Source organism: Melanaphis sacchari, unplaced genomic scaffold, assembly GCF_002803265.2.
Source record: "Melanaphis sacchari strain LSU unplaced genomic scaffold, SCAv2.0 Contig141_pilon_pilon, whole genome shotgun sequence".
Lineage (NCBI taxonomy): Eukaryota > Metazoa > Arthropoda > Insecta > Hemiptera > Aphididae > Melanaphis > Melanaphis sacchari.
In genome coordinates, this window is record NW_020270600.1 from 153,783 (window position 1) to 171,646 (window position 17,864).

Consider the following 17,864-nt stretch of genomic DNA (forward strand, 5'->3'; position numbering starts at 1 on the left):
CGAGTGTCAGCAACTAACCGCCACCGTGAACCGCGCGCAGCAGTCACACACCGCTTCAGTACGCGGTCCGCCGTCTGTTGTGTTCGGCCGTACGTCGTTACAACGCGTCGTCGTCACCGTTTGTTTTTTCCGTTGTCACGCATTATTTTTCTCAGTGCGTTTCCTCCTCCGTTTACTCAGAGGAAACAATAATATTATCTTCGATATTCGCGTTCGTTGTTGTGTATAATAATGTTATATTAATTCGTTATTTATATATTATTCGACAATTATTGTGCGGTAATTAAAGAAAATACAATTTTTGGATCCATAGTTATTTTGTTACGTTAAAAAAAAAATTGCTCGTGTTTCGCTCGGAAGTGTGTTTTATTCTGACGCCGTGTCACTTGTCGTACATTAACCTAAACCCATTTTACCCACACTAATGAGAATCATCCGACGCCGACCACCCACATCAGTGCCGCAGAACGGTTAAAAGTTAAAAAAATTAGGTCCAATTCCGAGTTATTGTTAGTGAAATTCCACTCGAATTCCGCGCGCGTGTTCTGATTTCGACTGTTTGATGGTTATACACGGAGCCGCCACGGGAATCGCTCCAGCCGACATTCATCGGACCACTGAATCGTTATTCAATACCGGTTAGTATGAAATATTTACATAACCCATACCTATAATATTGGTGCGGATAGTGCGATATACATACAATTTATATAGTACATCATAATTATATAAATTTAATGTTATTTATTAGCCGATATAGGTTTAAATTTTTATACACACATTTCTATGCATTGATATTATTATTTTGTTTAATTATTATTTTATTATATATCGCGACTGTATACAGTGTACCTATTTATCGTTGTAACGAATAGGTATATAAGTGTTGAAATTTTGACGAAGTACTCCCTCTGGGCTCTGGCTAATTAGGCTAATTAATATTAGTAGGTATATCGGTGTTCAACTATTAGGCACCGGTAATTATTAATTGTTTTGTATAATATACCTACCTGCACACGTTTATAGTACCTATATTATAAAACAAGCGAATTTATAATATGTTCAAATATAATGTAGATGACACGGAGTTTTGACTTATCGCGATACCTATATATACATACATAACCACTAAAAACTAAATAACAAATTTCCCTATATTGGTGTAAATATAGATATACTCGTAATTTATAAAATAGGTAAATACATATAAACTTAGGATTTACAATAATAAATATAAAAGATGTATTGGCATATCGACCTGTGATTTTTTGAACTCGCTCAAAATTTAAACACTGCTGTTTAACCTTTATCTATATCTACTATTACATATTCACTAAGCTAAATACAATTGGATCTATGACAAAAATGGCGTGTAACAAAAATAAGTATATCACACGCCAAGTCCAACGAAATTTCCACAAAATTTACCATACAACATTATTTTGAAGTGTATTGAAGTATAATAATATTATGCTTTTTCCGATAGTTTTTTTTTTTATACACCTGCAGTTGTCAAAAATTTACTTAGATACATATGTAGGTACCTACATATCATGTAAACATACAATTAAAAGGCATTTCGTATATAATATATTAATATTAAAGTATATAGATAGGTACCTATAGGTATAATAATAATTGAACACCTATTTTTTTTAAATTTTTTTTTAGAAAATAAAGAAATTAAAAATGTATTTTTAAAGTGTCTTATAACCATTAATACATATTATACCTACAGTAATATTATATATATATATATTTATATGAAAATAAAAAATTCCACATTTTCTTTAAATATACTAAATGTACCTATTACTTATTAGTATATCTAGACCTACAAACAAATAAAATAGTATATGTGTCCTGCATTAATTTGCTATATGTATATAATATATTATATAACATAACTATATAATAGTTAGGTATCCTATATTTATATACGTGTAACAATATGTATTATCAGATTCATTATATATTTGAAATAATTCTCTCATGATAGAAATTTATTTAAATTTAATAATTTTTAGGTTTTTAATACAAATGTGTTATTACGTAGATACCTATAATACACTTCTATAATCAATATAGATATAAAGAATATACCTACTAAAGTTTATTTTTAAATTAGGATTCATTTTTATTTTATTTTATTTCTTCATAACCTTATATATTAAATAGTTTTTCTATTATTACATAAAGTTTTCATTGTTATCAAAATATTTTTATCATGAAAATTTATAATATAGGTATATATCTGTATTATATGATATGGTTATTAGACTTATATTTTTTGATATTTGACTTTTAAAAATGTATTTACTACATAGGTACATAAATAATATATATAATTCATTAATGTTAACAACTATTTCTTTAGAAAAAAAAATGTAGATTTCATTTTTATTTATTTTAAATTTATATTTACCTGTATAATAGTAATAAGCGAACACATCTAAACGTCTTTTATTTACGACACTATATACTATAATACTATTTAATACATAATCATTAATAATAATTATACACAAAAAAATATTAAATAAATAACTTTTCAGTTTTTATGACGTTATTGCTATAAAATATTTGGTTATATTGTGATGAGAACTTATAGTTATCAGGAAAATTTTAATTAATAATTCTAGGAACGAATATATATAGGTATGTTTAACAACCAATTATCACCTAAATTTTATTTCATATTAAATATTGATATTTTTAAATTCTGTTAAAATCATAGAACTTATATAGGTCAAAATCAATTGTAAATTTCTTACTGCGTTCTATAAAATGTAGAAAGACAACCATACCTAAAGATAATTGATAAAAAACGGAAAATTTGGAAAATATTTTAAAGAACTTTGAAGTATAATACATAGCGGTATATCTACAGTCTACACTCAACATAAATCATAATATGCTATAGTAATGACTATATAAGATATTTTATCTTAATTTTATTATAAAAAAAATCGTTTCTGTCAGAGTATACATATATCTAAATTCAGAGGATAGTATTTATATTATACGAGAATATAATTTATAATATATTATCGTCAAATACAAGAATATAAAAAAGGGGAGGCCGGCGTTGCCGCGCGCACAATGACAGCGAGGCCGGTGCGCGCGCGTCTCTACCTCCGCCGCCGCCAGTGTCGCCCGATTGTCACGCGACTATATACAGCTGTGGGCGGATCCCGCAGCGTGGTCCGGATGCGCCGCGTGCGTCTCCCGTTGGACGGGCGGGTCCGGTGTCGCGTTGTCGCGGCGCCCGGGGGAGACGTCGAACGAGCGGTCCGGGACGCGACGAGCGCACGCGGGGGGCCGGACGCCTGCAAGCGACGAGAGCGCGCGCGCATGCGAATCGCTCGCGGGGACGCGGCGGCGTCGGAGACATACCTGGCGCGCGCGGACAGTATCCCGGTCGGGCGACACTTCGGTAACCGTCTTGTCGCGTGACGCTCGTGTGCAGGAGAACAGCGCCGCCGTCGCCGTCGACGACAACGAACAAAACGCCGCCACACGCACAACGCGCACGCCGCGAAAACGAATCGCGCCGCCACCGCTTTCCGCGTGCGGCTGTTCCGTGTCGCTCTGTCTTCGCCGCCACTGCGACAACCGCCCTCTACACAATATTATTATATTTATAAATGTGCGCGCGCGCGCCCACCCGCCCGCACACACACACACACACAACGCACACACACACACATCTATATATGTTATATATACATATATATATATATTCACCTATATAGCGGACCTGTTCTCTATCACCGTTACGCTATAGCGCCGCCGCCTGGCGTTCGATCGATTGACCCACTTTGCCGGACAACGCCTCCGTCGTCGTCGCCGTATTATAGTCGTCACCACTTCCATCCCCTTTTTACGGACACACCGCTATCAATCCGGGGGGGCATAACAAGCGGGGGACGGGGGTGGGGCGCACGCCCTGCGCCGCCCGCTTCATGGACCAACTGCAGCAATGGCACCAGCAGCAGCAGCAGCAGCAGCAGCAGCAGCAACGGCGGCCACGGCCGTCGTACCACTTCGGTGGTGGTGAGTATGGATTTTTCGGCGCCATCATTGCCGTCACATCGTCTCGCTTGCTGCGTGTCGAACGAGGATGACAATTAATATTGTCATCCCCCCGCCCCTATCTATCTCACGTAATTTATCAAAACCCACACGTACCTATTACTATTACACAGCCTACAGTTTACCTCACGCATATGTTGTTTAATATATACGTAGATACCCATGAGTATGCAACATCCACACTCGCGGACGACTAATCCGAAATTTGTGTTTACAGTTTTTAATTTGATATATTATTTTTTTACCCTGAACCCATATACATATAGCGATATGTAGTTTAGGTACCTACCTATACGGAGGATGACTATACCGGCAACCGGGGCCGGTTATTACAACAATGGTATATACGTGCATTGTTTACGAAAGACGACAGCTGCCCTGTCGAAATTAAGAGGGTTATATCATTATAGGTACATAAAATATGTATTGTTATTACATATTATACTATATACTTAAATATATATATTATATAGGTAATGTGAAGTGTATTAGAAATATATTCTCTAAAAATTAAAAATTATGTAATATTGACACGGTGATTTTCTTGTATAAATATACCAGCTATGAATCCAAACGTGAAGATCGAGTTTATTTTTAACATCTTTTTTTTATTATTCATTTAGATCATATATATATATATATACAGACATTTGTGCATAAGCATATATTTATAATATTTTAGATATGTAATATGTATAGAAAGACCCTACTATGTTATAATAACTATATAATAATCTTAAATGCGCCTACGGCGTTAAGTATTTAAATATTATTATGTATATTAAGTATAATATCCCCTTGCGTCGCATCACCGAAACTCATTTATACGCATTTTTAATATTTAAATACGTTTCGATTATCTGCGTTTATCGCCATTTGTATAGAACAGGACGTGTTATTTAACGGTCGTACACTGTAACGTATTATTATAATTTATTTATATTATTTATTATAAGACATGACCACATGGGTACCTAACACTGTTGATACATAAAATACAATTTAAATTTGAAACAAATTATTATAATATTATTAGTTCTTATATTACTATCAAATTCATACATATTTTTTAATCATTCATCACATCTAATTTTATTTTATATAAAACATTATTTTAATGATTACATTGTCAACATTTACGACTTCCTTCTCTATAAGTAGGCAACTTCAAGTATAAATTTCAAATTATAATTTATAAACATATCTATTTATAGCAGTACAAATACATATATATCACATATATACATTCTATATTATATGTTAAAATTTTGATTTTGTATGATATATACATATATATATAGTATAGCTGGTAATGCCTTGTATAAATTGTACATACTTATAAAGCTCATATATATATATAAATACAACATAAACGATTTATTATAAGTTTTTATCCATATAACAGTCATAAAACGATTTTGTATAATATTCCTAATATAGCTATATATAGCACGCGTATGTATCTATTATATAGGTTCAATAGTAAGTATATATTCATGTCATATACTTCGTAGATTGATAAATGTCATTAAAAATAGAAACGAAAAAAATATTGCAATAATTTAACTATGCATATGCGAATAATGTACTGTTATATTACATTTATAACTAGATTTTGATTGACTGCAAATGTTATTATTTTTACGGTTGATTGCATTTACATTTATCACAGATAGTGATAGATAGATATAAGACTACGCATGTACGATTTGCAAATCTCATCTACAGTTTTGATTTTCCATATGATTTGCAAAAGATAACGGATTAAATCAAAATTTATAAAATATTGCATTATAGAGCTTATCATATCTATATATACCAATTACAGAGATATACTTTCAATATAATCTCATTTGTAATTTACAAACTAAATTTTTAAATTATTCATACATAAAGTCTTAACTTTTAAGTAATTATATAAAATTTAGATCTAGGTAGAATATATAAATACAAATATTTGTTCTTAATATAATATTATATATTTATATAGTCATTCACACCTAATGTATATGCATTTGTACAATAATACATATTATTATATATTTTATAGCAATATTACATATTTTAAATGAAAAATTATGTAATTGATAATCTTTAATATGTAGGTAGGTACTGCTTATATAATATATAATAGTAAAGGTAGTTTATATAGGTATTTTATCTTTACTCTTCCTATTAACTTATTGTTTTATGCAGAATAAATGTATAAGGTACTTAATAAATACCATATGTATTTTAATAAAAATTAATTTGCGTGTATATTTATACAAATTTAATATTCTAATACGTTGCGTAACATTATAAAATTAATTAAAATATAGGTAAATGTATCACTTTGAGATAACTTTATTTAAAAAAAAAAAAGGCTAATATCAGCAATAGCAAATGCATTAGGTTAGGTATCCGCGCAGTAAAATAATAAGTATAGTTGCATATAGGTATACCTAATATGTAAATGAATTTTCATTCCTATTGGTACTTTTCATGCTTACAAATATAATACATACAATATCTTTATCAATGTTTTTTAGGTAGATATACTTATGAGTAATAATTCTACATGTGTAATAATAACAACGAGAATTATAACCATAATCGGGATCACATATTTATAATTAAAATGACGCAAATAATGAATAACTTGTGACATTCGCGAAACAGTTATAAAAAAAAATTGAAAAATATAAGGTATAATAAAGTCTGTATCTATATTAAATTATAGTATTAATAAAATTATACTAAACATTGATCAACGATTGCATTATCTATTTATTATAAGTATAATAATCATAACATTTAAGTTATCGTTCAATGCCCTTATACACATGCCGTGGTTTATGATTGCATCTGTCACTGCTACAGTGTATCTATATCATATATACGTATTCATAGTCTATATAATGCGTTATTAAGTTAGTATAAGATGCGGTATATAATATACAGAGCTCGTTAATTGAGACGAGACTTTTATACGTGCACAGGTGAGTATACCTAATATAAATGTATATTATTCTATAGGTGCGCGTAAATATGAAATAATTTGTATATCTACCATATATTACATGCGCATATAGCTACTTAAGTACCATATTATATAGATATATATCAGGTGGTGTATAAATAATTGCAACCGCCACGACCACGGGGGTTCTATGATTCAAGTAATTTAGATAATGGCGGAGCGGAGAGGGCGCTAAAAGCTTGAGAAATTTCTTTATAGTTACATCTTTTTATAATTTTATACTTAAATATCAATAAAAGATTCATTTGACTAACTGTAACTTAACAAAAAAAAAAAAAAATAAATATTTTTTATTTATTAGGAGGTAGGTATTATATCATATATATCTATATATACTAATAAGCAAGAAGCCATATAAATATATTTCATACATTTACGCTATATTATTAATTATTATATAGTTTATATTCCAGAATTTTAATCGCTATATGGAAATCCTTAAAATGCTTCTAACATTCCTAAAATTAGAATCGTTGGTATAAATATAATTTAAATGTATAAGTGGCTATACTATGCGTTTGTAATATGAAATACTTTATATACAAATATATATTATCATATATTGTTGTTTCAAATTTTTATTGTACATTATGTAAATTAAAAATCATACAATTCAACCGAAAAAATTATTGGTTGTTTATATTGTTAAACAATTACTTATAGTTTATACAACATAAATATTATTAGGTATATATAGTATATAGACAATACTAATTTTATAAAGAACAGAGTTTTTAAAATTGAAAATGTATAATATAAACTTTATAACCAGCTATACTATAATGCAAGTGTGGTAACATGGTATCGTTCATTAGGTATATATATATACCTATAACATATATATATATTATTAATATATTCGTTTATAGTTTTTATGTAAATTATATATTTTATAATGTTGGTTATTAGTAACTACAGTTTTAACACAATATACTATAAAATATCTTTTAAATATATATATATTTAGTAAGTCTAGGTGGCTTTTTTTATAAATATGACGAAAACATATAAGTATCTACATTGACACACGCACACGACACGCCTATACTATATTATATATGATTTCATTGTTATGGTATGGGGATATATATTTGTCTGTGTGTTTTTATTTATTTATTTTTTTATATATATATATTTTTTTTAACTCACCGTTGTCGTTGTACACAGGTAATGGCAGAGTGATCGGTGCCCCGCTACGCATGCGCCGTCCAGAAGACCAATCGCCGAGCGCTGCTAGTGCCGGACTCATGATGGAGGTGGTAAGACATTCTGTATAGATTCGCTTGTAGAACATATATGTGTAATATATATATATTTTGAGGACTCCCCTTACCTCCAACATACTCGACCATGCCATAACGTATAAAAATATGTACGATTATTATATAAAATGTAATATATAAATATAGATACACCACATCATTATAAGCGTTTTGATAGATTAAAAAGTTTGTGTGATGATTAGATGAAATCTTAGCTAGAATTTTTCATTTCATTTGACATTAACGCATTTATAAGTAATACTTTATTGAGTCAATAATCATCTTCAAAATATCTTATGCGTGTGTATACCAGTTACCAATATACCTATACTTGTGCAGTACCTACCTATTATTACTCAGATTATTTTAGTGACCTAAAGACAAGCAGATATATAAATTATACATTTTCGTTTCCCTACTTATTAGGTATAATATTAAAATTAGATTACATTTTTTCAGAGATTTCTAGTTTCCTTAAATGTATGATATTTACATAACAGCTGGAAGATTCTAAATTATACTCCACAAAATATCAGAAAAAAACTGTTTTTGAATTAAAAAAATTAGCTTTTTATATAGCTGCATTTAAATTTGATAATTAAATAACTCATACCAACATTTAAGTATTTTTATACGATAAATAATTAAAAAACTTAAGAAAAAGCTCTAAAATGACACTAATTGTTTCCCGTATTTTTTTTTCAAGTTCTTAGTCCATAAAATGTATACCATGGAAAAATATACACATACAATATTATTGTAGTGCATAATGCTTTTTTTTTTCAACTTAATTCTTTATTTAGTAATCTGTTACAATCTAAAACAATAAGCTTGATTGATAAAATAATATTATAACAGGAATGACGGAATGAAGAAACCTCCTAATGGAGATACTTTGTCAGTGCATAATGCTATAGTTAAGAATTGTACATGTATAAATAGCGCTGCAGGTCATTGAATATGAATTTTACTATACACAAGAAGCATATTTATTACCAAAATACACAGTATATCTGTAGTCATTTATGTATCCGTAATCATTTAAATGTGCATAATATATTTGTATTTTACCTAAAAAGATTATAATACACCACTATTACCACACTGCAGAACACTAAATAATATACTTAGATGCGCATCCAAACATGGCAACTTCGTATCGAATTATGATATGTATTTATTTTTTTATAGTTGTAGATATTACATATAACTAGTGTACGGTTAATTTTATGATAAAAATAATATATATATTATAACGCAATCAATGGTATATAATTTTATAAGTATATATAATTGTATCGCGTTGGGGTGGAATTATACTTACCGTCGATAAATTTTTCATTTTCACTTCTATTGTGTATATATAACTACCCTATATAGAATTATTTGTTATCAAATCTATAATCTAATAAAAAACATAAAAATAATGATACACCTGTAATTTGTGCGTGCTACGAGATATATACATAGGTGCTATTATTACCATAAATTTTACCCACAGGTATAAGTATAGATATAAATATTATGCATAGCAAACATATTTTTATTTTAAATTTCGTCAAATAAGTGTATATACTCTACATTGTAATCTGTAGAGTCTTTAATATAATATTATATAACATTAAACTGTAGAAATTGCAAATTGATATCAGCATGTAAACAAATATATGAAATATATAATGTATATAAACAAATAAATATAAATTAACTATATTTTCAGTCTCGTGTAGGTATAGAATAATATAAAAATATATTTGTATGTGTTTTAATTAATGGCCATTGGCCATTTTCCACGATAAATTTGTATCCATAAATTTTTATAAAGGTCAACCTTATATGTATATAAGTAGTTATGTATTATACACATTTATGTAGAAAAATCAACTAAAATAGGTTGTTTTGTTCTAAAATTGTCTCAATACTCGCGTAGGTATATACTCATATTTTATAAATAAAGCAGATTAGTAATCTATTTATTATATGCCCCCTCGCGTATTAATAAACAAAAAACATAATATTATATTATGTTTGAATTATGCGTGGTTTTATGGTTTGCATTAAAAACATAGTTTAGACGAATGTGGTAAACCTATATATAACTTATATTATATATTTATATCTATATTACTATAGTTATTTAGCATATATACAAAGATAGTGAATTCCTACATAATTTGTGGAAAATCGAGAAATTTACTTACCATACCATTATATTGTATATTAAGATATAATTTTATATATTATACTATTATACATGTTAGGAATATTTATATCAAAATCTCTTCTACAAAAGTATTGAACGGTTATCTTTCAATCTAAGTTTTGTCAACAATGGAAAAAATTAGATCATTAAACTTCTTGACTTGAAGTACAAATTGAGATTCTCGAAATGCACAAAAATCATGATAATTATTTACTATAGTGGTTGATACAACAAAGTTCTATACTATTTATACAACTATTTGCTAATTGTTAGAAACGTCAATAAAAACATATTTTTTTTAATATTATAATCAGTGCGATCCACTAAGTATGCTTACCCCATTTTTTATTTATTTATAAGTCCCAAATTACATACAATTTTTAATTTTTGGAATCAAATTCTTTCTCAATTATTGAAATGTTTATATTAAGAATAATTTTTCCATAAAAATGGTTTTATAAAAATATTTATAATATAAATGACGTATTATCGGATCTATTGATCTAATATTTATTATATTCAGACTATTTTTATACTAATTAATTATATTTATCGATAAATTATTATAAATAATAAAACGTTTCAAATGATTTTAACCTTCAGATCTGTTTATCTCAAACCCATTATCATAGACGATAGACCTTTCATTCTTAATACACAAAGTTAAATACCTCAAAAATTACTATTGTTTAAATTTTTATTTTTATACGTTAAAATTTTTAAATAATTATATATCTACTAAATAATTTACAGTAGAAAAGAAAGGTTATTATTTAGAGAACACAAGTTTTTATCTCCATAGAACATAAATGTTGTTCACCTCTTTAAGGAATGATACAAAAAAAAAAAAATTCAAGAATTTTGAAATATGGCCTTTGTGAATGATATCATAATTAAAAGTTTCAAAATTCAGATTTTTAAATAATTGCAATATTGAAAAATAAAAAGGAGTTAAGCATGCTTGATGTAGTACTCTTGTAAATATACATATACATATATCTACATATAGCCCCTGTACTGACCCTTTATAATTTTTATATGGTATATACCCGTTTGTTCATACGTTTACCTAATTATATGCGTAGGTACTTTTATCGTATTATTACCTTTCCCGGCGGATACAATAATAATATAAAATATAAACGCCGCTTATATATAAACCAATGTGTATTGTAGAACAAAGACTATATTATGCCTACATATAAACTCAGGGGATGAAATTTGTCGTGTATTAATGGACTTTACTCGAAGGGGATGCAATTCTTCGTATTATATATTAATGGACTCTATATCCGGTGTCGTGGGCGTCGTCTTCGTCACTTTACTAGTACATAATAGATATATTTATATATAATATATGTGTAGTCGTATACATAATACCAATATGTATATGATAATATATATATTAAAATAGTTAACCGCCGTGCAACGATCGATGCGCTTCGGTCGGCTATTCGACGCGGAGCAGCGGCGGCGTCGGCGACGATGGTAATGGGCGCCGGTCACGACATCGCATCCGCACGACAACCCGTCTAAACGTGTGTACTCACCACTACAGCGCTTTGCTGTATATTGTATATTTATATGATATATCTAACGTCGTGTTAGAAAAAACAGTCAAACACACACACACATATACACTTCAGCAGTGTCGTCGACGAGTCACGAATACATCCATGTTTCTCTATATGTTTAATACATAGCCGGTAAAAACAAATTCCCAAATCCTTTACACGCCGTGTGAGGAGATTACACCAGTCGTACGGTCGGCTGTTCAACGGGGGAGGTGAACTGTACAGTAGACACGTACATGAAAAACCGGTCGTCCGTCCTCTGTGTCACGATCTTTTTTTTATTTTTTATTCATTTTTTTTTTTTTTTTTTTTTGTACAAATTAAACGTTTCTCCCAGCGACGGTGTAATTACACGTGAGGGAGAAGGCGGTCTCTTGAGGGGTATGTCCGTAAATGGTTTTTTTTTTTTTATAAACTCCTAAAATTATCTCGGTATTCTATTATTATTATCATTATAATTTTCCAGCCAAGGTCCCCCCGCCACCGCTGCCGCTGTATATACGTAATAATGTAATATAGTGTGTCGTGTTCAAAACGACGATGACGACGACGCCGCCACCGCCTAACAGTCTAAAGAATTAGTTTTTATATTGTATAATAATATACATAGAGAGAGAAAGAGACACGCTCACGCAACCAACAACCGTGTAATTTCGCCACCTCCCACTAATCAAATCAATGCGATTTGAATGTATATGATGACGATCCTTGCATTATTATTGTACACTTGTACATAGATATAAATTCACAATACTCGTGTATCTCTTTCTCTTGTACAATTCGTTAAACTGCAGTTGTAGGGTAGTAACTATATATAAAACTTTATGAGTCTTCAACGTGTTAAACGGTTTTATTTTTATTTTTTTGATACTCTAAAATTATAGTGCACCGTAAACGACGATGTCTTTCCATAATATTATAGGACTACATTGCACTCTGTAGCCGAACAATGACAGATTTTGTGTGTATACGCTGCGATGTATACGTAGGATACCTAATAAAATAAATACTAGCTATCTTGGTATATAACCACCATAAACGACGACTGCATCATCGTCAATGATGGTGGTGTATATAATAGCCATATATATAAACTAATAAATAATAATATAATAACCCTCTTTTTCACGGATCTACAAAAAAAAAAATAATAATAATAATATTAAATAAATCCAAAAAGCCTTCATTGTCTTTATTATATAAGTATATATTAAAATAATAATAATAATCATACAACGAACGATTTAATTTCGTTTTTTCTTAAATTATAGGCGCGCGTTATATTTTTTTCTTCTGTTCAAGTGAGTCTACCTACAATTTACTTCATATTATATTTGTACACAATAAGCATTTACACATGCGTAATTTTCGAAAAAAAATGATATAACCGCTTTCCTTTAAACTGTGAGTGCGACCCTTTAATATACTTATGATGACCGTTTAAAACAAAATCGTGGTACCTATACAATAATGTATAATATATATGTATATAAACGTATTAAAACAGCCACAACCCGACAGTTAACTATATTACTGCCAACGCCGCTGTTAGGTATTATATTATTATTAAATAATATATTATAACCGCCGTCGCCGTGCCGTCGTGTTTACACGCGTCCTCGTAGAATACCTGCTGCGTTAACGCGGTGTTATCCTTTCTTTCCGCTGGTATTTTATTTATTTATTTATTATTATTATTTTTTTTTTCTCAAACAATAGATATATGATAACAAATTGTCAGTATTACATTGTGCGTGTGACAGAATCTTACATGCATATACGTGTGCATTGTAATAATATATATATAGACATCATCGTCGTCGTTATTCCAACGCACGTCAACAGTAGTTTTATAGTTGTTTTCACACTTATATTGTATATAGAAGTACATATTTGACGTGTATATATGGTGTAAATTTTAGTATTGTACATATCATCGTGTGGAGGCCGAAAAATGGATGCGTACAAAACCGATGACAGATTATATTTTTTCTTACCATAAAAATATTTTAAATTTGGTCATATTTGACCTTGCTATAATTTTCTTTTTTCTGTCTTTATGACACTCGTGAATCTCAATTGTACCGGGCAATATTAGCATTACCTATGTTTATACTTAACATTTTTTCCAATCAAAAATATCGTGACCAAGGTCGAGTTACTTTTTTATAACAAAATGTGTTTGCCGTATGTTGAATTTCTTTTTGGATGTATTTTTAAAGCATCTATCTAAGCATGTATCTACTTAAGTATAAATATATACATGGATGGTAGACAAGCGCGCGTTATCCATTGCTGTAAACAAAAAAGCGAAGTGTACAATATTATAATATTATTTTGTTATTATGTATAAGGTATATATCATGCAAGTGTACATTTTCACGGCAATTACCCTACCAAATTGCCGAAAAAATTCAACGGACGCAACTTCAAAAGAGTGCAAGACATTGTTGAAATGAACGCGCGTGCTGACATTTCCGTAATTAAAAGGACGTTACACACTTACATCTGCAAATATTATTTCAGTCTTACATGAATACAATATAGCAAATTTTCATTCAGCAGAATTAATTTTGTGTTGTTAGCTTAAATATTAGAATAAATTTAACTATTACCAAACTTAAATGTAAGTATTTCAGTTAGGTCATCACATAAGATTTTATTAATATTATAATTTTAAAGTGAGTTATTAATATCTTACATTAATTCAGTATAAAATTTAAATATCAATAAAAATTAAAAATCTATGAAATGGTCAAGATAAAATGTTAACCTTTAAGTTTGATAATACGTAAATTTACTCTAACATTAAAGCCAACAACATAAAATATATTTTCTTGAACGAAAATTTGCTATGTTGTATGACGGATATAACACATGTAGGTGTGGCGTTTTCTTAAACGGTTATTATATAATAATGTGTTGAAACCGTTATCTACCATTTGTCATACATTCGTATGCAAAAAATAATAATATATATAAAATATACATATAACACTGGTGTATATATGCGTGTACAAGAATAATTTAATTAACATAATATATTTATGTAATTTGCAAGTTTCAACTATGTACTATAACATATGTGCTGTAGATATTTACTGGTAATTTTGCATGATGAGTGATTACTGTACATACATGTATAAATGTAATAAATATCAATATATTGTGACTATTACCGTATACTACTTAATACACTGATAAATTATTAATTTTAATAGATTTTATTTAATTTTTCATACACATATTTATCCGGCCTATGCAGCTTAATAGGGAAAAAACGTGAATGATTTATTGATTACTAAATAGTAAATTCATAAACAACAAATTTGTATTTTGCATATTTAAGCATTTTTTAAGATAATTTAGCTTATTTCTCATATTTTAAATTATTATTATATTTTATTATATATTATCTGTATAAAAAAAAATATAATAATTGTTCATTTCCTAAATAACAATTCATTAAAAAAAAAAAAAAAATATGAAACAATTATGCAGATTAAAATCGTTTAATACTTGTTTAAAACATAAATATTAATTATTGTTTATACATTTCTATAATTTGAAATTTTTTGAAATTGACTATCTGAATAACCTTAATTTGGGTACCAAATTTAAAAAAACGGCATTAATAATTAGGTTCCGAAATATTCATTTATTTTTGGAAAATTCAAATTGAGATAGTCCAACCTATAGACATTATTCAAAAAACATCATATTAAGTGACTAGAAATTGATTTTTTATTTGTTAGTTTACTCGTCTATAAAAATATTATAAAAATATTTAACTTGTTATTGCATTTTTTTTTTTTTTTCAATAAATTTCAGTTATATTTTCTGACCGCGTTCGGCCGCGGTATAAATAACCGTCCGGTTTCGTCGTTATCGACAACATTTTAAGCTCAAATCATATTACCGCAGGTCCAATTCAAGTATTTTATCAAATACACCGTGGACCCAATTTGTGTTTGATTTAAGTGAAAAATTATCTCGAAACCTGACTTCAGTTTTTCTAATAATCTTCGTTACTCTTGACGTCTCATGGGTGTCTGTGTTATTGATATTTATGAGTTATGTGTTCGACCAAATCTTTTATCAATGACTTGATTTTTAAACTGGGTTCAATCTTAGAATAGTACATAAAACTATTAAGTATCATTAATATAGTAAACTTTAAATACATAATAAAATAATAAATTGATTCAATCTAAAAATATATATATATAATAAATCCATATTTTACCAGTTTTTAATAGAATGTTTAAAAAATATTTTTAGATTATATTTGCATTAAAAATACCTTAAAATTTTAAGCTCGATTAAATTTATAATATTAGGTATTAAAATTTGTAATTTATAAATCAATAAGTTATATAGTACATTTTTATATAACCTGACAATATGTATAAATATTAAATAGTATCTGATACTTAGAGCCGTCTTTTCAGTAATTGTTATGGTGTCTATATCCAATAATGTGGAGGTTTTCAAAATATTTTTTGGATCATTTCATTATCCATGTTCTTAATCTTTTGCGATGACAGTCGTTTTCTAGAAACATCATGCGTGCGTATCAATTTTACATTATACTAAAAAATATATTTTTTTCCGTGCATATAGTGGTTATAGTGTCTTATTATATTATTGTTTCATGTTTCTTTGATTTAGTTTTTTCATTTTTATAATCAAAATACTTTTGGAACAGACAGCAACATATTTTACAAGATTATTCTGTACTTAAATTCAACCATCTTATTGAAAAAAATATACACATATATAAAGATATATAACGTACATACGGTAATATTATTATACGTGCGCGTAGGTACATGATACTGCACGTGCACATAGATTCATTTTCGCTCATTGTTGATCGTCAGATTAACTCAGCGACGCCGCGCTAACATGTATACAATATTATATACATACAGTGTGCCTCGATTTTAATGAAATCACGCGTGCGTTATGTTTTAACAAGTTTAATAATAATAATGTAGTCGTCCTGCAGCACTGCACACGCGAACGATTTAATTAATGGAGTTCCCCACGTTCAATTTTTAATATCCTTTAATATATACGTATATATTCAGTGTTTATGCGTAATCCCAAACTTTCGGTCCATCCCACTTTTTTTTATTATTATTATTATTATTTAGCGTTTAAATTCCCCACTCCCCAAGTGCTGTGCATCGACCTGGACATTAGGGGGGGGGGGACGCTGTGCAAATGTCGTTGTCGGTCGGCCAATTAGAATCGATGATGCTTCGACCCCACCGGGGTACAGCCTCCTTTTGTGTTAGTTTTGGAGTGAAAAAAGGGGTTAAAGTATCGCCGTCGGGGCGTTATGATCTTTTTGTTCCCCGGACTCCAGGCTTACCGTGCATTTTCCGATATTAGCATTTTGAAGAATTTTACGCTTGGTTGACGCGTGTACACACGAAAAAAATAAATAAAAAACACTCGGAACCGTGCGCAGCTGCTGCTGGTGGTGGAAAGGGTGCACAATTTTTTATATCAACGAGCAATATAATATACGTCGTCGTGCGTAAATATAAACGACGCCCCCTCTTTTCTCGATCATTTATAACGCGTCCCACCTTGATTCATTATTTTTTATTTTTCTTCATTTTTAGTAACACAGTGTGTTTTGTATACCAGTATACATATATATACCTATTATATATATAAGAGATACAGCCACATAG

The 17,864-nt window shown here is 29.2% G+C and overlaps 1 protein-coding gene across 2 annotated transcripts in view; it reads left to right on the forward strand.

Moving 5' to 3' along the window:
* Positions 1–266: 266 nt before the first annotated feature.
* Positions 267–17,864, forward strand: part of LOC112591744 (zinc finger protein basonuclin-2-like) — an 81,115-nt gene continuing 63,517 nt past the window's right edge. The window contains exons 1-2 of one of the 2 annotated variants that reach the window (XM_025335661.1): positions 267–638; positions 8,285–8,376. In XM_025335661.1, the coding sequence (XP_025191446.1) occupies positions 563–638; positions 8,285–8,376 (168 nt within the window). In that variant the 5' untranslated portion in view covers positions 267–562. The remainder of the gene's footprint in view (positions 639–8,284; positions 8,377–17,864) is intronic. The other variant, XM_025335662.1, reaches the window with a different exon arrangement.